Here is a 25708-nt window from a genome sequence, read left to right as displayed (position 1 = left end):
ACTTCAGTCACATCCGACTCTTTGTGACCCTCTGGACTGTAGCCTGCCAGGCTCCTCTGTCCGTGGGATTCTCCAGGTAAGAATACTGGAGTAGGTTGTCATTCCCTTCTCCAGGAGATCTTCCCAACCCAGGGATCAAACCTGAGTCTCTTGCATTGGCAGGCAGATTCTTCACCACTGAGCCCCCAGGGAAGCCCTTTGTAGGGTGAGTGAGCGTGAGTGTTAGTTGCTCAGTCGTGTCCAACTCTTTGAGAGCCTGTGGACAGTAGCTCATCAGGCTCCTTTGTCCATGGGATTCTCTGGGCAAGAATACTAGAGTGGATGGCCATGCCCTCCTCCATGGGATCTTCCCAACCCAGGAATTGAACCTGCATCTCTTATGTCTCCTGCCTTGGCAGGAGGGTTCTTTACCACCAGTGCCTGGGAAGCCCTTCTTCCAGGACAGTGGACCCAAACCAGTAGCACAGATGGAGCCTGGAGCAGCACACGCGAAAAGGTCCCAAGAATTTGCTTCTCAGAAAACTCGGAGCAAGACCAACCAGGATACAAGAGCACCTTCTGGCTGCGTCCCCAGAAGTGTGCTGTCTAAGAGGCTGCCACTGCTTCTCAGCCCCCAGCAGGTGAAAAGGGGTAGGAATGGCTGGATTGGAGGAGGGGGAGGGTAGAAACCATTGTCCTGGCTGGAGGGGGGCGCGGTGAGGAGAGGGGTTTAACTCAGAGGTCTGTGGACCCGGGAGACAGCAGCCATGGCTTCTCATCTAGCATGGGTCCTGCCTTCTGGAGGTGCCACTGCCATCCGAGGTGGCTTTTTTGCTTCAGTCAAGGGCTCCAAGCAAACATTCCTTTTGTGTCAAGAAGCAGGGCACCAATAGTGACAGCAGTCGTTCAAAATGTGAAGGCTGGGCAAGCCCTCGGAACCCCCCACTGCTCCCTCCTTCCATCTTCCAGACGGGGACCCTGAAGACGGGCTGAGAAGTGACTCGAAACCACGGAGCAAGTCAGGGGCAGACCTGGGACTGGAGTCCGAACCTGCTGCTTCCCGACTGAGGGTCAGATGTACTATCTGTCCCGTGGAGTTCCCCTCTGTTGGGGCACCCCCCCACCCCCGCCCACAAGGAGCCACTGTCCCCCAAGACCAATAATCCAGAGACACTGCTGAGAAACCCTGGTCTCTCAAAGCGTTTCATCATGGTGGTGATCTTCCGCTGCAGGATGGTACGTACCAGTCTGCAGAATACTTTCATGCCATCTACCTCCCCTTCCACTGACTTCTGCCTTCCTATGTCCTGTCCTCTCTGCGCTTGTCAACTCTCTAACGTGCCCGACTCTCCCAGGGAGAGGCAGTCCGTGTTACGGTTGGGACATGGTCTCTGGAGCCAACCTGCATGACCTGGAGCTCGGTGTGAGGTGCTGTGGCCTTGGGCGAGCAATGGAGGAGGTGTTCACTGTGCCTCGCTCTCCTCATTCATGATGTGGAGATGATTATCACAGGCCTACCTCACAGAGTTCTCATGTGAGGATTAAAGAAATTAACTGGTACTTTTTATTATTACTTTATCATTTTGGCCATGCCCCTCGGCCTGTGGGACCTTAGTTCCCTCACCAGGGACTGAATCTGGGGCCTCGGCAGTGAAAAGCTTGGCGTCCTAACCACTGGACCACCAGGGAATTCCCTTAACTTGCACTTACAACAGTTCCTAGCACACTGTTAAGGGAAGACCTGGTGGCTCAGTGGTAAAAAATCTACCAATGCAGGAAGACTGGGTTCAATTCCTGGGTTGGGAAGATCCTCTAGAGGAGGGCATGGCAACCCACTGCAGTATTCTTGCCTGAAAAATTCCTTGGACAGAAGAACCTGGCAGGCTACAATCCATGGGGCTGCAGAGAGTTGGATACGACTGAGTGAACAAACGACAACACCTTGCTGTTAAGGCTTCACAAATATCACTTATTGTTACTGTTATTGCTGCTGCCCTGTTAACTTCAGAACTCTCTTCCGTGACCCCAGAGTCCTCCGCCTCAGTCCTGGTCCTTCTCCAAGACTCAGCTCAAATTCCCCTCCTCCAGGACAACCTCTTCGATCCTTTTCCCTTAGCAGAGTTAGATGTTCCCTAACATCTTCCAAACCCAATTGAATGCCTACATTTGCCTGTTTTCTGGTCTGCCTGCCTGCCTAAGCATGCTCTTCACCCCTGTCTTTATCAGCAACAACAAGGCACATCTATGTGCTTCACGGATGCTTGTTCAATGACTGATTGCATTGATCTCCCATCTAGGAATCATCTTTTTTTTTTAACCTCACTCACTCACTTCTGGCTTTATTCTTTTTTAAAAATTTTATTTTTAATTGGAGGGTAATTGCTTTACAATGCTGTGTTGGTTTCTGCCATACAGCAACACGAATCAGCCACGGGTATACATATACCCCTTCCCTCTTGAACCTCCCTCCCACCTCCTGGAATCATTCTTGTTTTCTTTCTTTCCCCCACCCCACACCCAATCTAACAGCAAGTCTTGACATCCCACATCTAAGATCAATCGTGAGTCGCCTTTAGGCCAGTGCAGGCTGCCGCCTTCTCACCTGCGAGCCACTCAGTCTTCTCACTGTGCTCTTGCCCTTGTTGCTTCTGATTGCACCTCCATCCCCTCCTTAAAAGGCTCCCGGGACTTCACATTTCTCTTAGAAGAAAATCCCATCTACTTACTCGGCTATGTCTGTGCATGCTAAGTCTCTTTTTCAGTCGTGTCTGACTCTTTGCGACCCTATGGACTGTAGCCTGCCAGGCTCCTCTGTCCATGAGATTCTCCAGGCAAGAATACTGGAGTGGGTTGCCATGCCCTCCTCCAGGGGATCTTCCCGACCCAGGGATGGAACCCGCATCTCCTTTGGCTCCTGCATTACAGGTGTATTCTTTACTGCTGAGCCGTGGGGGAAGCCCTACGTGGCAACAGAGCTCTGCATTTCCATCGCCCACCTCATTTCGGACCACTTAATGTGCTCTCCCTCACTTAATACACTCTGCCTATTCTGCCTCCTTTCAGACCCTTTCCTACCTCATGACTGCACTTGCTGCTTCTTGCAGTTTTTGCAGAACTAGCTTCTTCTTTTGATTTCAGACTGAATGCTACATCCTCAGAGAGGCTTTCCTTGACCACCCCAAGGAAATGTTTCCCAGTTTCTCTTTGTCACAGAACCCTTTCTTCTGCTTTGTACTATTTATCGTAGGCTGTAAATATCTTGCTTACTTACATGCTCATTAACAGGTGTTAATTGGCTATCTCACTCGATATATTGTAAGCACCACAAGGGCGAAGTACTCACCCTTTTTTAAAATCTTATTCACTAGGATATCTCTTAATCAGTATTTAATATGTTTCTGCTGAATGAATGAATGATTTAATCCTCCTAGAAGCAGAATGTATAAACCAGGCATTATATACTCACTTTACAGATGTCCAAACTGAAGCTTAGAGGGCTGGATTCTTGCCCTGATGACATAGGCTGGAAGTAGTATAGCCAGGCCCTAGATCATGTACTTTTCCTGCTAGACCCTTTCACCCTGAAGGGAGATAGACTCTGGGTGGGGAACCCAGCTTGTCTGATTCATAATCTAATTCCCCAACATGAGACCAGGGAGCCAAGATTCCAAAGTTCCTGTCTGTAAAGAGGTGTCTGTATGTGGCTAAGGATTGCAATCAGTTCCAAATTCCAGGCTGCATTGACGCATACACCCAATACACTCAATGATCACAAGAAAAGTGCAGAGACTGAGGAAGAAAATCAGACCCACAGGCCTGAGAGCTGGCCTAATCTCCTAGGATCCTCTTCAGAGCTGTTCTAATTTAGGCCTGATGGAATGGGAAAGATGTTGTTTCTAGTTCCTTTAGTTTAATGTGGCCTAATTTGGAAGATTTTGCCATTTTGAGGTCTCAACTACCGCCTGAGAGCAGCCCTTGGTTATTGTTATCATCTAAAAGAATACTTTGGCTGTCAGTAGAGAGCTAGCAGCATTTCTTTGATTCCAGGAGGAAAGTTCCTGGTGAGGGAGCCTGGTGACATAAGAGGCCCTGGACCAGACACCAGAAGGGCGGTGCTGTGGGCGGGAAGGCCCTGGGCTCCCACCAGCAGACTGTTGGCCCCTCGCCGGCTCCCAGCTTCCTCCTCTGTAAGGAATGATGCAGGTCTGATTGTGGCCTGAGAGTCAGGGGGTTTGGATCTGACCCCGGCTCTGTCACTGACGTGGAGCATGGGATCCGGTTAAGGCCCTTTCCTTCTCTGGGTTATCGGTAGATCATTGTTATGAGTTCAGGTTTGGCAGGGTGGATTCTTAAGTTCTCTTTCAGCTCTGATATTTACTCATTCTGTGGCTTTTTCAGGGAAACATATTCTCCCCCAAGAACTGGGTTTCCTTATTTTCCAGCCCTTAGAAATCAGCATGAGATCTACATGGCCACCTCAAAATAGTTCAACCAAGAGTCTTAGTCCCAAAGGCCTGGGTTTCTTAAAAGTACCTGAGGAATCAAGTGCCCACTCCTGCTACTCTCCCAGCCCTAAACACCAATCCAATGACAGGTACCCACTCCAATGAAGGAAGCCCTTCAAGAAGGCCAAGGTCATGGAACAGGTTGGGGAGTATGAATCCACTGAGAGCCTAGAAGCTCTGGGCATTAACCCCCAAGGCCATTGTATTCACTTGGTCTTGACCCACTGCGTGAAAAGACAAGGTTCAGGAAAGTCAGATATGTTCCAGCGTCTTCTGAGTGTTTACTGTGGGGCGGGCCTCGGCTCAACACTTGTACACACTGCTTTGTTCAACCTTGACTTGGGAGATAGATATTATGATCCTCATTCTACAGGAGATGATGTTGAAACATGGAGCTAAAGTGAGTTGTCCAAAGTTATACAGCTAGAAAGACCAGGGCTGAGCCTGGTACTCTTTACTGCTGCGCTTGCTTCTCTCCTAACAACAGAAATCAAAAGTAAAGTTGAGGAGGCTCAGTAAACTGTTGTGGAAATCACTCTGGACTTGAGGACTGAAAAACTGGTTATGAACTCTAGTTCTTCTATTTACTATCTGGACTTCCCTGGTGGCTCGGGTGTAAAGCATCTGCCTACAATGCGGGAGACCTGGGTTCAATGCCTGGGTTGGGAAGATCTCCTGGAGAAGGAAACGGCAACCCACTTCAGTACTCTTGCCTGGAAAATCCCATGGACGGAGGAGCCTGGTGGGCTACAGTCCACGGGGTCGCGAAGAATTGGACACGACTGAGCAACTTCACTTTCACTTTCTTCCATTTACTAGTTTGGTGCTCCTGGGTAAGTCATTTGACTTTTTTAAGCAGCAGTATACTGACCTGTGGGCTTCCCTGGTGGCTCAGATGGTAAAGAGTCTGCCTACGATGAGAGAGACCCAGGTTTGATCCGTGGGTCTTGAAGATCCCTCGGAGAAGGGAAAGGCAATCCACTCCAGTATTCTAGTACTCTTGCCTGGAGAATCTCATGGACAGAGGAGCCTGACGGGCCACAATCCATGGGTGGCAAAGAGTCAGACACGACTGAGCAACTAACACTTTCACTTTAACTATGTTGACCTAGGAAGTGGGGACAATCACTTCTATCTCACAGTATAAGGTTAAAAGGGAAAATGTTCATGAAGGGTTTCAGCATGATGTCCGGCGTATAATAAGTGGTCAGTAAATGTTAGTCACTACCGCGGTTAGTATACTGCTACTCGAACTATTCCTAGTGCAATACACTACTCCTGTCACTGCTAGTATCCCCGCCTCCTTCTCTCCAGAGTGGTCCCAAAGCTCAAACGAGACAATGACTGGGAAAGCCGTGTGTGTTCTGCACCTGTCAGTAATCCCCTGTATTATAATTATAGCAAGCTAAGGGAAAGAGTTATTTGTGAAGCCCTGACCCCATTCCTCTCCCAAATGGTTCAGATTCTTTGCTCTGCAGCCAGCGGTGATGACGAGCGAGGGTTTGACTCGGTGCCCACTGTGAATGACGTCCTTCAGTGGATCGCGGAGAAGGACAGCAAATGCTTTTCTGAGCTTATTTTAGCATCAGAAGGACTTTCAGGCAGGATTTCAGCATTTAGTTTCATTGGGGAAGGTGCTTTGCCATTAATCTGAATTTACAACTTAAAATTTTCTCCTCCTCATCAACTTAAGAAGAGAGAATATGGAAGCAGATCTAGGATATGGCTGGCAGACATATCCCCAGATCCAAATGAGTTCTAATGTGGGTTATTCCTGATTATTTAAGTAATGTGTGTTTATTGTGAAAAAAAAAAAAGGAAAAATGTGTAAAAGTATGAATAACAATCTAAATACCCATAATGCAATCATTCAGAGACTAAAAGTGTTAATATTTTGTTATATTCCCTTTTAGACTTTTATTTTGCGTCTATATAAAATGTTATATTCATATAGATAGCATATAGAATTAGTAATATATGCATATATTATTTGTACTATGTAAAATAATATGTGAATGTAGGACTTCCCTGGTGGCTCAGACAGTAAAGCGTCTGTCTACAATGTGGGAGACCCGGGTTCGATCCCTGGGTCGGGAAGATCCCCTGGAGAAGGAAGTGGCAATCCCCTCCAGTACTCTTGCCTGGAAAATCCCATGGACAGAGGAGCCTGGTAGGCTACAGTTCATGGGGTCGCAAAGAGTCGGACACGGCTGAGCGACTGCACTTCTTCACTTCAATAATATATGAATATATTCATATACTTACATAATTGAGACCATAGTCTAAATAGCCATGTAAACTATTTTTTAATAAAGCTATTTTTTATTGGAGATTTTGGGTTCACAGCACAACTGAGCAAATGGTATAGAGATTTCCCATCTATCCCCTGCCCCTCACATGCAGTAATAAAGAACCTGCCAGCCAATGCAGGGGACATGGGAGATGCGGGTTCGGTCCCCGGGTTGGGAAGATCCCCTGGAGGAGGGCGTGGCAACCCACTCCAGTATTCTTGCCTGAAAAATTTCTTGGACAGAAGAACCTGGCGGGGTATAGTCCATGGAATCACAGAGAGTCGGACACGACTGAGCGAACACGCAAAGCCCACTCTTAACTTCCCCCACCAGGGTGGTACCCTTGTTACACTTAATGAATCTACTTTGACGCATCATATTCATTCAGCCTGTTATGGGTCACTCTTGGTGGTATGCGTTCTGTGGGTTTGGATAAATGGGTAATGCCATGTAGCCATCATTGTAGTATCGTTCAGGGTATTTTTGTTTGCCCTAAAAATGCTCTGTGCTCCACCTGCTGCTGCTAAGTCACTTCAGTCATGTCCGACTCTGTGTGACCCCATAGACGGCAGCCCACCAGGCTCCTCTGCCCATGGGATTTTCCAGGCAAGAGTACTGGAGTGGGGTGCCATTGCCTTCTCCGTCTACTCATCCCTCATCCCCCTGCCACACCCTGGCTACCATAGTCTTTTAACTGTCCCCATCATTTAGCCTTTTCCAGAATGTCGTACAGTGTATGGACTTTTCAGATTGGCTGCTTTCACTCTGTAATATGTATTTGTTTCCTCCATGTCTTTCCATGACTTGACAGCTCATTTCTTTTTAGTGCTGAATAATGTTCCGTTGTCCAGATACGGACCGGGTTTATTCATTCACCTACAGAAGGGCATCCTGGCTGCTTCCAAGTTTTGGCAGTTATGAATAAAGCCGCTGTAAACATCCTTGTGCAGGTTTTGGGATAAACACAAGTGTTCACCTCCTTTGAGTAAATACCAAAGGACGCACTTGCTGGTGTGTAAGAGTATGTTTAGTTTTGTAAGAAACCACCAAACTGCCTTCCAAATGGCTGTTACATCTTCCTTCCCACCAGCAGTGAATAAGAGTTCTCTTGCTCCAAATCCTCTCCCACATTTAATATTGTCAGCATTTTGGATTTTTGGCTCTTCTAAGAGGTATGTAACCTATTTTTCCATAACTTTATATTGCAAGAATTTCCTTCATGAATATTGTTTTTTAAAGATGTATAGGGTTGCAACATAGGGATGGCATAGAGCACAAAGTGTTTAATCCCTCCCTATTGTTATCTGTTTATTTTTCTGGCCAAGCCACGTGGTTTGTGGGATCTTGGTTCCCTGACCAGGGATTAAACCAGGGCCTTTAGCAGTGAGAACTTGGAGTCCTAACTACTGGACCACCAGGGAATTCCCTGTTATCTGTTTAGACTTTTCTAATTCTCAGTATTATCCATAACACTCTGATGAACATTTTTGTATATAAAGCTTTATTTACGTCATTGTTTATTTTCTCTAGGGCTGAAGTTAGAGGACAAACACCTCACATTCTCATCGATTCCGTGAGGCGTTCCCTAGCCAGCAACAAGTATTACCATGTTTATAAAATTCGTGCCAAATCAATAGGCAAAAAAATAAGTAAATTACTGTTTCAGTTCACAAACCTTTGATTACTTAAGTTGAATACACAATATTTCATGTATCTTAGCCATTTGTATTTTCCTTTCCGTGAGTTGTTAGTGTCCTTTGCTGAGCAGACTTTGTTCATAGTGGCCCCAATCACTAAAGTTGTCTGCAGATGATGCCAAACTTTGCATCTGGCCACATCTGATAGGAGCCGAGGCTCCGGCAGGATTAGAAATAGTCCATGTCAGCATTGCTGCTTCAATGAAACCAGAAAGGGGAAAGTTTCTATGTTTTATCGGAATCCGAGAAGTGAAGTTATTTTTGCTGATTGTATTATTATGCCTTCTTTTCTTACTCCCAAAGCTTCTCTTTTTTAAAATGCTGCTCTAGCAGGAAGGTTAGATTTAGTGTATACCTATTCTTTCTTTCAGTGTGTTCACTGACCGCCTACTATGTGCAAGGGCCAGTGCCCACAAGGATGGCTGTGGAGTCTGAGAACAGTCTGGGTTTTGGAGCTGGGCGGGGTTGGGCAGGGGCTTCCCAGGTGGCACTAATGGTCAGGAACCTGCCTGCCAGTGCAGGAGACATAAGGATGCGGGCTTGATCCCTGGGTTGGGAAGATCCCCTGGAGGAGGGCATGGCAACCCACTCCAGTATTCTTGCCTGGAGAGTCCCATGGACAGAGGAGCCTGGCAGGCTACAGCCCATGGGGTCACAAAGAGTCAGACACGACTGAAGCAACTTAGTGCACTTGCACACACACACACACGCACACACAGGTGTTGGGCAAGTCCTTTACCCTCTCTGAGACTCTCTTTTGCCTTCTTTCAAGCACAGGTGATAACCCTACTTTTGGGGAATAAATGGGTTACAAATGCAAAACTCCTGGAATGGTGTCTGCCACATCACAAGGCCTCATTTAGCTCAACAGAAAATTCTTGAGCTATTTCTTTTTATTTGCCACTGTGCTAGGTGCTGGAGAAGGCGATGGCACCCCACTCCAGTAGTCTTGCCTGGAAAATCCCATGGACGGAGGAGCCTGGAAGGCTGCAATTCATGGGGTCGCTGAGGGTCAGACATGACTGAGCGACTTCACTTTCAGTTTTCACTTTCTTGCATTGGAGAAGGAAATGGCACCCCACTTCAGTGTTCTTGCCTGGAGAATCCCAGGGACGGGGGAGCCTGGTGGGCTGCCGTCTATGGGGTCGCACAGAGTCGGACACAAACTGAAGTGACTTAGCAGCAGCAGCAGCAGCAGCAGTGCTAGGTGCTGAGGATCCAAAGAGGGGTCAGCTCTCTCTGCCCTCTGCTGCTCTGTGCATCCCTCCCCCCAATTAAGTCCAGTGGCCTTGGATGCCAAGGATGGGTTGACAGCTCTCTTTAGAGCCCTGGGCCTTAGCTGCAGTTCTGGAGCCACAGGAAAAGTACCAAACAACGTTGTGATACACAGAGAGTCATAGCCATGATTTTTATCTTCTCTTTTCTTAACATATCATCAGCATTTTCCATTGAGAGCAGAGTTGTTAAGGGTGCCGGCTAGAGTGAGCCAGCCTTAGTCTGATTTCTGGCTCTATCGCTAAGTAACCTTGCAAGCTGTTTAACATTTCTATGGTCTAGTTTTCTTATCTGTAAAGTGGGGATATTAATAGATGGTTAGATAGCATCACTGACTCAATGGACATGAATCTGAGCAAACTCCAGGAGATATGATGGACAGGGCAGCCTGGCGTGCTGCACTCCGTGGCATGGCAAGGAGTCAGAGATGACTTAGTGACTGAACTATAACCAAACAACAATAGTATCAGTACCTGCTTCCTGGGGTCTTTCTTAGGATTAAACAAAAGAAGCCATATGTAGCTTTTCGGATAACATGTAGCACACAGTAGGAGCTCAGTGGTCGGTTATTAATATTTCCATAATGTCTTCAGAGCCACCATTACAATGACGTTTTATGATTAAAAGAGATATAACACCTGTCTCTGATGTTGGTATTTGGACAAACGTAAAATATTATTCCTAAGAAACCAACAAAAAGTCTTCTTGCAGTTTAGAGATAAAGGCAGGACAAGACATTTAAGTATTCAGTGGGGAGTGAATCCACACCAAGACACTTCCATCCCCTTTCCAGAAAATGCAACACTTACTATGCATGTCAACAGGGTAATCAACTCATTTTAGAAACTGCAGTTGGGGGTGACCCCTGTCTGAGGCAGGGAGCTAGCCTGGATTACTTTGGCAAAGCCTTCTAGTCTTTTCTCTGTGATTCTCCAGGCAAAGAAGCTGTATCAGCTTTTCTCTTGTAGTGCCAGAGAATCTCTGATATAGCGCAGCTCAGGGCCAAACTAGAATTTTTCAGCTATCACTTGGGATATCTGGTAGGGTGGCTGTCAGGCCATGTCACCCGATGAAGCTGTTTCTGGTTGTGGTCCTTCAGCCAGCCAACAAGTCTCAACGTTAGCACTGGCATAAATGAGACTGAGCACCTTCTGCATGCCAGGCTCTGTAAAAACATTCCCTTCAGGCCTCAGCTTAACTGAGGCAGAATTCACTGGTCCCATTTTATAGATGAGGAAATTGAGGCTCAGGGAGGTCAAAGGTTTTCCCTCCAAGGTCACACAGCTGGTAGAGTCATGATCCGGCTCTGTCTGACTTTAAAGATACAAACTCTTCCCAGGGCACCACAGGGTCTCTTTGCGATGTAATTCAAACTAACCAGCATGGATTAGTGCTCACATGGGTTCCCCCTGCTAAGCACTGAGAACAGAGAGAGCAGCCTAATAGAGGAGAGCCAGACACAGAAATCCCAAGTTCTAGTATCCCACTGATGCATGCCTGTGAGAAGTAATAAAGCCACCGGGGCAGTTCAATTTATCCTGTTGTATACATTTCTGAAAGCTGTCCTTAATCCTTTCAGGAAGAGGCAGGGAATAGATAGATTGATAGATCAGGGCTATAATCAATGAACAAAGGGCAGTGGGAAAATAGGGAGAGAGAGGTGCATTCCCACTCAGAGATCCAGAAAATTCTCTTAGAGGATACAGTATTTGGGCTGGGGTTTGAAGGGTTAGAGTCAGCAAAAGACTATGGGGGAGGGGCTTGACCTGTCCCCGCCCTTCCCTAAGAGAAGTAAAAACGGAATCTTGATTTGTGCTTCTTAAATATTGGTCTGAAACCAGAACCCACACACACCCCTCCCATTTCGCCCCTTCCCCTTACATACATAGAGGGACCTATTAAGATGCATTCATGTTGCTGCTGTTTAATTGCTAAGTCCAGTCCAAACCTTTGTCGTCCCATGGACAGTAGCCCACCAGGCTCCCCTGTCCACGGAATTCTCCAGGCAAAAATACTGGAGTTGGTTGCCATTTCCTCCTCCAGGGGATCTTCCCAACCCAGTGATGGAACCCGTCTCCTGCATTGCAGGCAGATTCTTTACCATGTGAACCACACATAGGTACAAATGTAAAAACACACAGAAAATACACATAAAACACACACCAGTCCACGTGCAGATACTTAAAAACATACAATATGCAAAAACAGATACCAGCTCCCATACTTATAAGATCATACAAATATACACTCATATACATAGACTCACAAACGTGTTTATGTTTCATCACACAAGCACATACATGCCCTCTCCCCACCCACTCCTCATTCAGGTAAACAAGTGCATTTTTAATTAACATATAACAGGTTCGCACGCAAATGTGATCGCCCAGTTCTGGCTCGAGGCCGGTGACTAATGGGAAGCCATGTACAAAGGAAGCATCACGCAGGGGAGGCCAGGAATGGGTTGGCGGTGGGGCTGGGATTAAGCCCTGTCAGATGACAAGCGCGCCGGCCCGGCTGCAGCGCCTGTGCGAGCTCTGAATCCTGGGGGACGGTGCGAGGCTGCGCATCGGAATTCCAGCCTTGCACAGGGTTTAGTGTCGCCCAGGGTCAAGCTCTGTGGTCAGACCCACCCCTAGCCCTGCAATAGGCAGGCGGCTCTGAGGACACGCAGGTCTGCGGCGTGGGGCTTGTCCTAACACAGTACGCTGAGTGTAGGCAGCATTAATGAGGGTTTACTGTGGGCCGGGCACTGCGTTAAGCCCTTTCAGGGCATTACTTAATTCTCACATCAGCTCTGTGAGAGAGGGGTGGGCGGTGGGGATGTTAGCTGCCATCAACCCCATTTTAGAGGTAAGAAAACGGCACTCAGTTTTCCCACAAAACCACTCAGCAGGAAGCTTGGAGCTGAGGTTCAACCCTGTCCGATCTCACTCTCCAGGGGGTATAAAGTGAGTGTGCGTGTGAGCCTGTCACCCTCACACAGACGGTCTCTAGAACCCCCGTCCTGCCAGGTACAGCGCCTGGCCCAAAGCAGGTGCCTGGTGAGGGCGTGGGTCTTGGCTCAGTAAGGTCCTCAACAAGGGCCTCAGTTTCCCCATCTCTGAAATGGGAATGCAGCGAAGACCTCGCAGGGCAGGGCTGAGGCCGTGCACTCTCGGGCAGCAGAGGAGGTGCTGCGCTCTACATCCTCGCTGCAGCCACCCTGGCCTATTGCGGGGGTTCCAGCTCCGTCCCCACCCGAGCCCGGGAGAGGCGCTGGCGCCCCATTGTTTAAGAGAGCGGGGAAGCTCCCAAGAGCCGAGTCCCCGTCCCGGGGTCGCGCTCGCCGCCCAGTGGAGCAGACGACTTGGCCCGGCGTCTGCCTCGCCGGGCGCGTCCTTTGTCTGCTCCCCGGCGCCCGGAGCCCGGGGCCCGCGCCCCGCTTCTAGGGCAGACAAAGCCGGGGCTGCCGCTAGTCTGACCGGCTGGAGCGGCGCTCGCTCCACCCACCTCCCACTTTAGTACCGCCCCCTCTCCTCAGCGCCCTCTGATTGGCTCGTGGGGCCACAAAGAGGCCGGGAAGCGGGCAGGTCACGTGAGGCGGCGTGGCCTCCCATAGGCCTGGCCAAGCTGCCAATCAGGGAGGGCGGGCCGTCCGCGCTCGGCCCGGTCGCTCCCTCCGCTCCGGGGCCCGCCCGCGGGGCCGGCCGCCTGTCAGAGGGAGGTGGCGATGGTGCGCCCGGTGGCGGCGGCGGCTGCGGCGGCTTCCCTGGTCCGAGTGCAGCGAGGAGATGACTGACCGACCGGCTGACTGACTGAATGAATGAATGGCGAAGCCGAGCGCGCCATGAGGAGCCTGCCGAGCCTGGGCGGCCTCGCCCTGTTGTGCGCCGCCGCCGCCGCCGCCGCCTCAGCCACCTCGGCGGGGAATGTCACCGGTGGCGGCGGGGCCGCGGGGCAGGTGGACGCGTCGCCGGGCCCCCGGCTGGGGGGCGAGCCCAGCCACCCTTTCTCTAAAGCCACGGCTCCCACAGCCCAGGCCCCGAGGACCGGATCCCCGCGCGCCACCCTCCACCGACCCCAGGCTGCGTCTTCCTCAGCCCAGCCCCCGGAGACCACCCCTCCTCCGACCACCGCCGGGCCGGCTCCGACCACCGCCGCCGGGCCCGCGCGGACCACCTCTCAGGCACCGCTCGTTCCCTCGCGAGTCACACCTCCTGCGGTGGAACGTACTCCGACTACCCCTTGGGTGACAACCAGACCCGCGCCGACCACCCTCTCGACGACCACTGGCCCGGCGCCGACCACCCCTGTAGCGACCACGGTGCGGGCGCCCACCGCTCCCCCGAACCCGACCTCGGCTCTCCCCGGCGGCGGCGGCGGCGGCGGCAGCAGCAGCAGCAGCAGCAGCGTCCCGCCCACCCCACCTGCCACCGAAGCCCCCTCTCCGCCTCCCCCAGGTGAGTCCCAGCGCCTCCTCGGCCGCCGGACCCTCCCCGCGGCTGCCCGTCCTTCTAGCGTTGGGCTTCTTGGCTGGAATGGAGCATTTCTGGCCCCCAAAGGTTCCCCAGATTTCGACTTCAAGGGGAGGTCCAAGCTCTAGATAGCCTGCCCCACCCCCCTCCCCAGTCCCCAATCTGGAAAGCCTTTTGTCCCCCACTTGGGCTGTGCTTCCTTGGGAGGGGAGCGACTGCTGCGTGGATAGCATCGCACCTCCTTCCAAACAGCGCTGTCTTTGCCTTTGTCAGACGCGCTGGATGGGCGCAAACTTTTGGGTTCGGTTGGCTCACCGTGCCCCTCCGCCTGGGTGATCTGGGGAAGTTTGAAAACCAGCACAGTACCTCCTGCGACCAATAGATCAGAAATTGAAGGGATTCCTCCTAAGGCTCCACTTTCCTTGTTCATGTAAATATCAGACGTGCATGTGACAGGTGGAAAAGATATTGAGAGGATTTTGTTTACAAACAGTAGTACAGACCACTTGAGGCCAAAAGAAAAAAGAAATTGTAATCCATGTTTTCCCTGCAAATGAATGGATTCAGTAGTCATTTGGGACAGGTGTATATCTAGGCTGAGCACATTTATAAATTAGGTTAAATCCCTTCCTTGCACCGTTTTTTTTGTTTGTTTTTTCCTTCCTCAATTACAAGTCAGTATGTTTGGGCAAATACACAATTTAAGCAGGGAGGCCCATTTTTTCCTCCTTAAGGGGGATGTTCAGTTTTGCTGATGTTGATAAAAGACAATTTCTATCTGAGTCCTGGTAAAAAATAAAGCTCTTCTTCCTGCTGATTGAAAGTCTTCAAGCAAAGTTAGAGACAACTTCTGTTCTTTTTCCTCTTGAGATCTAAAGTGGGCCTGAAACTAAACAAATAAAACCTGTCTTGTCAAGATGTTAGACAAGAGTTTCTGAATTCCTTTGCTTTGAGTTGGGGTTTGATTTGTCCAAACCATTTTGCCTTTAGCTGGATTTATATTAATGGATCTCTGACCTAATTCTTAGGCTCAGTGATTTACTGTGGGGTCAGGTATGGACTTTGGACTATAATTGAATTTGTAGAGTTTTCCCACATGATTATGAGTCTTAATACAGTCCAGTCTTGGGTTGGAGCTTGGCATTGACATAAGTAGGAATGCAGATTATTCACCCATAAAAAGCCAAGTTGGTATTTCTTCCAGCTTCAAGGAGTGTGCTATCTAGCTGGATTTTGACTGTAACCTCTTTTGGCCTCCCTATGGAGAGACCAACATGATACTGAGAGGCGGGAATCGTAGTATTTGAGTGTATGGACTCGATTCCATTCTTAGTTTGAATCTTATCTCTGCTGCCTTTTATTAACTGTGTAATTTGGGCAGGTCAATTAACCTCTCTTCATCTGAGAAATGAAGATAATAATAGTGTTTAGCTCATAGGATTGCTGTGAATCCTATGAAATTTGCTGTGAAATCCTGTGAAAATTAACTAAGTTAGTGCATTTATAGCACTTAGAACAATAGTTCTGGGTGCAGAGTGAATTAGCTCAGTATGTATGTTAGCTATTAGTATGATAGTTTTTTTTGTTTTGTTTTTTTTTAATGGGACAGAAAGCATTTGAGAAACCTAATAGAGACTTGTGATGATTTTTATTTGTTTTAGTAAAATGTAATGGTAGTATGTGTGGTCAGTCATGTCTGACTCCTTGCGACGTTATGGGCAGTAGCTTGCCAGGCTCCTCTGTTCATGGGATTTTTTCAGGCAAGAATACTGGAGTGAATTGCCATTTCCTCCTCCAGGTAAAATGTAATAGAAAAGGATAAATTAGATTTTCCAAAGTTTGAAGCACACAGTAGTGTTTATTTAGGAAGATTCCTTCTTTTGAAAGGTTAGTATATCATAAGTCTGTGTAATTGATGTTATTTTACCTTAATAATTTTTGCATTGTTATTTTTAAATCACAAAGGTAAACTTTTTTCCTTTTATGTTGCTTTTTCTTTGTGATAAAATATACATAACATAAAATTTACCATTTTAACCATTTTTAGGTGTACAGTTTAGTGGCATTAAGCACATTCAAATTGTATAACCATCACTACCATCCATCTTCAGGACTCTTTTTTTATTTTCCCCAACTCAAACTGTATCCGGTAAACAATAACTCCTCAATGGCCGGCCATCCACCTTATTCCTAGCAACCACCATTCTACTTCCTGTCTCTGTGAATTTGCTTATTCCAGGTTCCTCATATGGGGAACTCATAGCATTTGTCCACAAAGATAACCTTTACCTGCAAAAATTACCAAGAACCAAAAGTCCACAAGTAAAGAGTGAAAGTCCCCCCACCCACTCTACTACTTTCCAGTTCCAGTCAGTCCTTAAATGTTACTACTATTAGCAGTTTGATCTTTTCTCAGAGGCAAGTTGTGGCGTGCAGGATGCGTTCCCTCACCAGGGATCGAACCCATGGCCCCTGCGTTGGGAGCGCAGAGTCTTAGCCACTGGACCACTAGGGGAGTCCCTAAACACAGGATTATTAAAAATGGTTTTTAAAAGCTCAAGATGAGATACTATATAAATTATATATATTAAATATATTAACTATGTGTATATACTGCAAGCCATAGAGTTTTGCAACTTGCTATATCCACTTAACTGTGTATCATGGTCTTTTTTTTTCATGTCAGTACCTAAAGAGTACCTTATTCTTTTCAGCAGTTGTATTTTTCATCATAAGAATATATCATAATCTATTTAACCAATCTCTTGTTTATGGATACTTAGATTGCTTCTTGGCTTCACTTTAAAAAGCACAGAGAGAATGTGTTCTTGTTTAATCCATCATATTATATTATTAGTCCATCATATTATATTCTCTAATACCTCGTCTGGAGTTTTGTAGACTCCAAATCGATTGTAAGTAAAGCAAAGCTGGATTGAGTAATATTTGCCATTGAAACTGTTCCAGGCCTTTAGTAAGTTCCATGGACTACCATATACCTATGTCTATGATGGTCTTCGGGCAACAGAAATTTTAAGATGCTCGAGTTTGGTAGCTCTGCTGTGCTGTAGATTTTCTGTCGCGTGTGGTTTTCTGTGAAGTCACCACGGACCGCCTCTGTCTAGTTCTCAGCAGCTGACTGCCTTTGGGGGCTTACTGCTTTACTGCGCAACTTTAGCTTTACAGTAATGTGATTGAGTATGGTCTTTCTATCTGAACATGGGCTCTAGTCTACTTTAAACAGTAAATACATCTCCTTGACAGAGGAAAGAGATTTGAAAGACCTGGTACTAACTGAATTTGAAAGACCTAGTGAGGTTGGCAAAATTGGATTCTCTGGCTTTTGGGAAGATGAGTACAGGGTGTTTTATTTTAATGTTCATATAAAACTGAACACCATTGATAATATATTATGTGTCTAGATGGGTCTTCTGGCTGCTCTTTGAATTAATAAGAATTTCTTCCATGAAGATCTAGTTGAGAGCTCTTGCCTACCCCTCAGTAAGGGCCCTCTTTTGTTTACAGGGACACTGATCTGCAAACTGAAACTAATTGCCCAGCAAGCAAGCATTTTCCTCCCACGGTCCTGGCAAAACATTTGACTGATTGGTTGGCTGGGTAGGACATTTTACGAAGGGTGAAGGGGAGGCTGTGATACTAGAGTATAACAGTTATCGATAGTAAGAGACTGAAGTGATGATAAATGTTTGATTTTTAAAATTATGGACCTTCAGGGCTAGATAGGACTTTAGAAGCCAGTACCTCCTAACGTGGCTCTACATTGCAAGAAATGCTTCCATGGACTTAGCCGAAATATTTCTCTTTGTGGTTAACACCAGCTGGTTCTGACTCTGCCCTTTCGGGGCCACGCAGAACAAGTCAGCTCTCTCTGTACCCTGACAGTTCAGGGATCTGTGGGCAGTGATCGTGTTCCCTCGGAGTCTGGACTAAATAACTTCAGCTCCCTCAACTGTTCTTTATGTGAAATGGTTTCAGATTCCCTTAGACTCTGCTGGTTGCCCCTCTTAGGGAATTTTTCAGTTTTTCTGTGTCTCTCCCGGAGTGTGGAGCACAGAGCTGAACACATCACCCCCGGTTGTGCCCTGGCCCGCTCGTGGTAGAGAGGGCAGTTGCCTCATTCTTTCTGGATGCTGTACTACTGTGGATGCACTTAGCTCCCGATCACAGGAGCTTTTCTGGCAGCCACACTACGTTGTTGACTCATTGAGTCCATTAAGATACTTAAGTCTTTTTTTTTTTTTTAAACACACACTAGACGAGTCTTTCTTCAGTCTGGACTTAGAAACTCTTTGTTATCCTCTAAAGTATAAACTGAGACAGTTGCCAAGCATGTAAAATGTACTGTGTTAGGTTCAAGCCATCACTTTGGGCCTGCGGTCTGTCAGCGTACCCCACCTAGTCTCTTCACGCTCACCTGCAGGGTGTTCCTGTGCACAGAGTCCAAGGACACGTTAGGGCAGGCCTTCTTACCTCACAGGAGAGAGTACATTTAGGGATGATAAAACAGTTTGGAAGGGGAGAGATCGTGGTTTAGATTAGTTCTTGAGGGTCTCTTCCAGCTCTACAGTTCGGCGATGATTTGGTACCCATGATTCAGGGCACATGACTGCCCCCCAAGGAGCCTTAATCATTTATTTGTGATCTAAGCTAAGAGATGAGACTTTTTTTTTTTCCCCCCAAGCAAACCTTAGAGTTTGAAAGCTCTGACTACTGTGGCGTGTAAATAAAATATTATGAATGGATTTTATTTGAAAGGAACATTCTGGAAATCAGGGCCCTCCTGTCTGTACTGGGAAATGTTTTCTTCATCCTAAAATTCTGTACAGCTAAGTTCAGGGTGTTAATTTGCTTATGGTTATTCAAGAAGATACCATTCATTTTAAGGACACAGAAATTGTTCAGACTTCAAAGATAATGTCTGTTCATAAACTTTTATTGAAAACCTGTGGGGCTGGGTGTGTTTCAGAATTTAGAATTTTTCTGATTTTTGGGAAGTTAATAAGTACATCCCAGTGAAGTCTAGGACAGCATCCTGTGTAATCAAACACATGAAGGTATTTGTAGCAAAAATGTGTGTATATTCACACTGAATGGGTTTTTAAAAAGGCTATAAATAACCTTGTGTTTGTTCAGGTCAGGTTTTGCTGCCAAATGAATAACAGAAAAGCCTTCGGTTTTTGGATCTTCTGGTATTTGCATCAGCTCTGAGTGACTGTGGACCACTGAAATAGCGCTTACACGCCATGTGGTGCTCCCTATGCTGCAATGCTGTTTTAAGAGCCTTGCATATATCACTCTACTCAGTCCTCACAAGACTCAGGTGTAATCGAGTTAGGTGTTATTATTATCTTCATTTTATAGATAGGAAACTGAGGCTCAGAGAAGCCCAGCTGTGAGGGAGTCTGCATTCAAACCCAGCCTTTCTGGTTCCAGAATCCATACTATTGGCATTTAAAGAAAGAGTTACATAGCAGATGAGAGAAGGAAACTATTTTGCTAAAAACATTTGTCCTTGAATACTAGTCTGAAAGGTTTTCTTCATTCTCTTATGTGCTATTTATTCACCTCAAATCTTCTGTTTAACAATGTTTTACAGTTAGAGCTCCAGTTCTTCCTTTGATTAGGTTCTAATATTGTCTGTGATAGAGAGGATTGCCTGTAGTCTTTAGGGCTAGGCCCAGGGACTTCTGAAGTTTACTATGTCTTATTCCTGACCCAAATGCCTAGATTTCTGCAGAAATTCCTTAGTGTGATTAGTTTCTGGAACAGCATAGTTAAACTCCAGAGCATTAGTTTCAAATCTACTGAATTCTGTCTCCAGGAAGCCTTCTGGCTAGTTGAAAATTTACACACTGAAATAATCTGATTATGTCTTTTTATCTTGATTTTTTTTAAAGACTCATAAAATTGAAGTGAGCATTACTTTTCATCTCAGAATTTCTAAACATGTATATATTAACTTCCAGACATCTTGGCACCCTTATAAACAGAATGGAAGAAAAATATCATGGTACTGTTTTTACTGATGGGTAAATTATGGGTAGAGTGATTACTGCTCTAGGGCACTTAATAGATCAGAGGAGAATAGAAGTGTAAGATCTTGTTTGGGAGAAAGACTGTTAGATGATAGTTTTAGTTAAAAATAGCTTCAATTCATGCTTTTTGCTTTGATCTTTATTTTTGTGTGTTTTCTTTAGATATAATATAAACATCCTTAATAATAATGTTGAGATTATGTTTCAGGTATCTCTTCTGTAGTCACTTAGCCTTTTTCTCAAGTATGTGTTTTGGTTTATCTGCTTTTCACTAGAAACAACTACCCTAACTGCATTAGTAACTTTGAGGGGAGATTTTTTTTTTTTAATTGTCATGAAAAAGATAAAAAGTATGTCTGGATACATATGTGTTTGAATCACAGTAAAGGTTTACTCAAATCTTTTTACCTGTATCTATTCAAGTACATGTGATAAATATGTGTCAAAATACCCTCTAGTAATGCCACTGTTCCACAATAAATATTATTGTCAGAAAAATCTTTTCCTGTTACTTTTTCTTCACTAGGATAAAATCTTTCCTCTGTTCTCCTTGCTCATTTTTTTTTTTTCACTTGAAACTCCTCTGTATGTCCCACTTTCTCTTGTCTCTTCTTCTTGGACCCATCCATTCTTTCATGTTCTTTAAGGAACCAAATTATCGTCTCTACTTAACAGATTCCCGCTTTGTCCTCCTTCAGTGCCTCCTCAAAGCCTAATTCTTCTAAGAAGTCTTTGCCGGGGAACAAAAGGTCCTTGAAGATGTCCTGGTAACAGGGTGCACAGGGCTGAACACTTTGCACTCAGAACAAAACCTGTCTTTCTCTGTGACTTTGACTTTTTTCCTATGGATCTGCTTTTAAAGTCTGTTTAACTTAGATTATTAAGCCCACTTGTAAGAAAATGTCATAGTTCATACAATATTCAGGATATGGTATTAATTCTTTCTTTTTTAAAAAAATGAAGGAAGAGATTTTATTTTTGTTCTGTATCTTCTTTATTGCCCAGCTTTCCCCCCGCTTCTCCTGAGGAATAATACAGAAAAAACAATTATCATAGCAGACGTTATCTGCCTCCAAAAAAAAAACCCCACAAAATTCCAGTACTTTAAATAAGTAGCAGATTTCTTTTTTTGTTTATGAGTAATATGAGTTGTTTTTGTTAGGTAGATGGATTTGGGCTAAATAGCAATGTAAATGATTTAATTTGGTTGAGAAACAAATGTTTGATTTTTTTGAATGACAGAATTAATTAATCAGCTTCTCTCTCATCTGATTTATACATTGGATTTGTTTTTTCAGTAGAGATTTTTGAAATAGGAATTTTCCTACTCTAAAATTCTATAATAAATCAGATCAGATCAGTCGCTCAGTCGTGTCCGACTCTTTGCGACCCCATCTATAATAAATAAGTTATGGTAATCTCCAAACCATTATGCATCTATTAAAATGCTTACATTATGCTAAAAGTAGTATACATAGGAGGAGGGAAATATACCAAAATAATTAGGTGGCGGAAGCTAAGTAATGCGAGTATGGGTCGTTTTCATTTCTTTGTATTCTTCTGGATTTTCCAAGTTTTTTTTTTTTTTTTAAATCAGTGTACCCAGTTTTATAGTAATAAAAATAAATGAATAAAATATAAAAAATGAGTAAAAAGTTATGATACACTTGATGAGCCTTCAGTTATATGTGATCAAGTCAAGCGATGTTACCCTGGGCCGCTTAATTGTAATTTCTGTGATGGATTCATCAGCTTTGGTCTACCTCAGACGTTTACTTGGCCTCAGTGAGTTGTGGTTCTGAAGAAAGGAGACTGCTGAAGACGGTACCCAAAAAAGGAAGCTGCTCCTGACACCTGCCAAGTCAAGGTCGTGATGACACAGCCAAGGTCTGGTACCTTCAGGGAAAGTTTAACTGAAATCTTAACAAAGTCTGAAAACAGCTGATTCTTTATCCATTTCACTCTGTCTAGGGAATTTAAAGCACAAACTTAAAATTAATTAAAGCAGCTTATGGAAATAGCTCTTGTTTAAATTGTGCAGAATTTGAATTCATCACATTGTCCACAGCTTTTACCAGTAGAAGCTCTTCGGTTATCTCTTCCTCTAGAGATACAGAGCTCCCAAAAGTTTGGTTTCAGTCTGTGCATATGTTTTTCAGTCAGATCAGATGGGGTTGCTTTTATACTGGTAATACAACAGCTGCTCTATATGATATCCTTGCCAGGGAGACAGCACTGAGGAAAGGCGAAATTTATTCAGTTGGAAAAAGGAATGTATCCTGCCCAGTCACAGGGCAAATGATCAGGGGTAGGTACGTTTTCAGCCTGGCTAGAGAATGTTCAATAACCTTTCTTTAGTAAATTTTAGACTCTTTAGATAACTGATTTTGGAAATTTTTGTTTCAGTCTTGCATGCTTAGAAACTGACATATTACCAAGGATCTTATTAAATTTTTATTTTTAAAAATCTGTAGTTTTTATTTGATGTATGCGAGCAAAAAGAAGAGGTTAGGAGTTAATCACAAGGAGAATAGCATGTTCTCTAGTTCCTCTAGTTCCTTTTTGGAAATGATCTTTTAAAGTGAAATTCCTTTAAACATCCTAGGGAAAGTTGTCTTCTCTGAAGGAAACTGCATGAACTGAGTAGCTTTTCCATTCTCTTCAGTCCTATCCATTGTGTATAGAGATGAGATGGCAGTTTGGGAAGGGTTATTAAAGGTAACAATGAGGGGCAAGATGGACTGCTTCATATTCCAAGATGCTTCCTCAGTTTTGCATCTGTATTGAGGATTGATTAGAGGAAGGCATTGGGCATCTTTTTTTTTTTTTTTTGCTGTATATTTCTCATGTGACTTCATATTCCTTATAAGTCTACAGTGTTTTTTGAGTTACCATTCTATATGAACTGCTGTAACAGGTTAGGCCCACCATCCCTTGATGTTGTGTGGGTTAATGAATAGTTATAGAGTGTACCAAAACCACAAAGCAAACTGGCTGTTGGGTATTATTATACTGGATTGGTGGTGTGTTGCCTGCAAACCCATCCTGTTCAACTGGTTTTACTTTTTAAGTTAGTTTGTTGCTTCAACTTGTCCACAGAGGCAGGGCTGGATGGTCCAGCTAATCAGGGGAGCAGCAGTCAGAAGAGCTCATTCGTCTTCCTTTCCACGCACTCTGTAAGTTCCCGAGCACGTTTTCTTTTTTGTTTTTCGTAAATGGGTCTGTGCCTTAGTTTCTCTAACTGTAAAAGGAAGCCTGTTGTGTGCACAGATACAGTGCACGTCACGTCTATACCACTGGCTTCTAGACCATCGTCTGTAAGATGAGTATGATAGTATCAACCTAATGGGGTTCTTGAGTGTTGACCTAGAATTCAAACCCAGCTTTGTCTGACTTAAAAGTCTGTTTTTTTTCTTTCCCTTTTAACTAAACTGTGCTGCAGTGCCAAAGCAGATGGGAGAAGCAGAAGACGAAATAAAGCGTCCCGTGGTTGCAGAGCACACTTTGGGTTCCATTTTTGTCACCTCCCTAGCCTCCTCCCCAGCAAGCCCATGCATTGCCCTCCTCAGCACTTGTTCTGAATTACACAGTTCGATTCAGGTTTGATTGCAGGAACTGCTGTGAAAATCAAAATTAGATCAAAGAGTGTTTCTCAGAGGTAGATACGGGTGTGGAGTGGAGGCGGCAGAGGGGATGATGGTAGGAATCAGATGAAAGGAAGCGGGCAGACTCAATGTGGATGTAAAGCAGAACTCAACAGTAGCTATGAGATGGTCTACTCAGCGCCAGAAGGATTAGGACAGAGACAATGTATTGCTTATTAGCATTTGGCAAGACATACCACACACTGCAAATGATAGTATTGATTGTTGTCAACTTGACAATGAAACCTTTCATCTTCAACTTCGTATGGACTCTCGATCAAGATGCTGATGCCAAACAATGTGTTGCAGAAAGCAGCAGGTGATGTTTGACGATGTGAAAGTCATGGGAGAATCTCAGACTTGTGACATCTGCAGTCAGCCGAGGGTGCATTTCCCCATCCCATTTTATAAACTTCCCTCCTCACTGGAGGGCAGGTTGTCTCTCAGATGAGACAAGGAGAAGCTATTATTTCAAGTCAGAACCAGCCGTTTCTGAACCAGTTGCAAATATACTGATGGATGATATACAGAGTGTTGGAGGATTTGATTTGGAAGCAAATAGCTTCATAAGTGGGAAACAGAAAAACCAATATGCACAGTAATGCATACGTGTATATGTATGTGGGATCTAGAAAGACCAATATGCATAGTAATGCATACATGTATATACATGTGGGATCTAGAAAAATGGTACAGCTGCACCCATCTGCAGAGCAGGAATGGAGACACGGATGTAGAGAAGGGACACGTGGACACAGCGGGGAAGGAAAGGGTGGGCTGCACCGAGAGAGCGGCATGACACACATGCAGCGCCGTGCGTAAAAGAGCCAGCCAGTGGGCATCTGCCGTGTGGCACCCGAACTCGGTCTGGTGCTCTGTGACTGCCCAGCGCGGTGGGGCGGGGAGGTGGGGGGCGGCTCAGGAGGGTGGGGACGTGTGTGCGTAAAGCTGATTCATGTTGTCCTATGCCAGAGACCAACACCACACTGTAAAGCAGTTATCTGCCAATTAAAAAAATATGCATCTCCCCCCCCCAAAAAAGAAATAGCTTCAGTTTGTACAGTATTACTCAACAGTAATTATGTATATTATTACCTCCTGCTAGTGCTCAAGTGTTACACTGTGGTCAAGTCGAACTATGTAACTATAGTTGTGGCGAATAGGTAGACAGTGCAAAACCTGGTCATATCAGTCTTCTGGTTAGTAATTTAAGATGACATGTATGCTGCAGCTGCTGCTAAGTCGCTTCAGTCGTGTCCAACTGTCTGCGACCCCATAGACGGCAGCCCACTAGGCGCCCCCATCCCTGGGATTCTCCAGGCAAGAACACTGGAGTGGGTTGCCATTTCCTTCTCCAGTGCATGAAAGTGAAAAGTGAAAGTGAAGTCACTCAGTCGTGCCCGACTCTTAGCGACCGCATGGACTGCAGCCTCCCAGGCTCCTTCGTCCATGGGATTTTCCAGGCAAGAGTACTGGAGTGGGGTGCCATCGCCTTCTCTGAGATGACATGTATACGTCAGTATAATTCTCCTCTGTATTCGCCATGAGTGACCATTAAAGCTTAGGTTTCCTAATACGTCTTAAAACTTCTCTATAGTCTGTGTCTGTCCTCATTTCCTACCACCCTTCACCTTGTGCTTTAAACTCCAACAGATTCGAGTTGCTTCTGTTTCCCCCCAAATGCCATGCTTATTGTCGTCATCATTATTACTAATAAGACAGTCATCTTTGGAGATTTTCCTCTGTGTCAGTTGCTAAAGAGCTTTAAATGAATTATAATGACCTTGCCTAATTATCTCCATTT

General features: G+C 45.5%; 1 protein-coding gene and 1 long non-coding RNA gene across 2 annotated transcripts in view; both read left to right on the top strand.

Annotated features, from left to right (window-relative positions):
• Positions 1-396: 396 nt before the first annotated feature.
• LOC133253229 (uncharacterized) lies at positions 397-6308 on the top strand. Its single transcript, XR_009738245.1, has 2 exons — positions 397-620; positions 949-6308. It is a non-coding gene; the product is annotated as an uncharacterized LOC133253229 (long non-coding RNA).
• A 7069-nt stretch (positions 6309-13377) lies between these two features.
• MEGF9 (multiple EGF like domains 9) overlaps positions 13378-25708 on the top strand; it is an 80553-nt gene continuing 68222 nt past the window's right edge. Inside the window, exon 1 of the mRNA XM_061426683.1 lies at positions 13378-14189. Coding sequence (XP_061282667.1) covers positions 13553-14189 — 637 coding nt within the window. The 5' untranslated portion in view covers positions 13378-13552. The remainder of the gene's footprint in view (positions 14190-25708) is intronic.

Source organism: Bos javanicus, chromosome 8 (genome assembly GCF_032452875.1).
Source record: "Bos javanicus breed banteng chromosome 8, ARS-OSU_banteng_1.0, whole genome shotgun sequence".
NCBI lineage: Eukaryota > Metazoa > Chordata > Mammalia > Artiodactyla > Bovidae > Bos > Bos javanicus.
The sequence above is the reverse complement of the archived record's forward strand: the minus strand, read 5'-3'. Positions and strand labels throughout refer to the sequence as shown.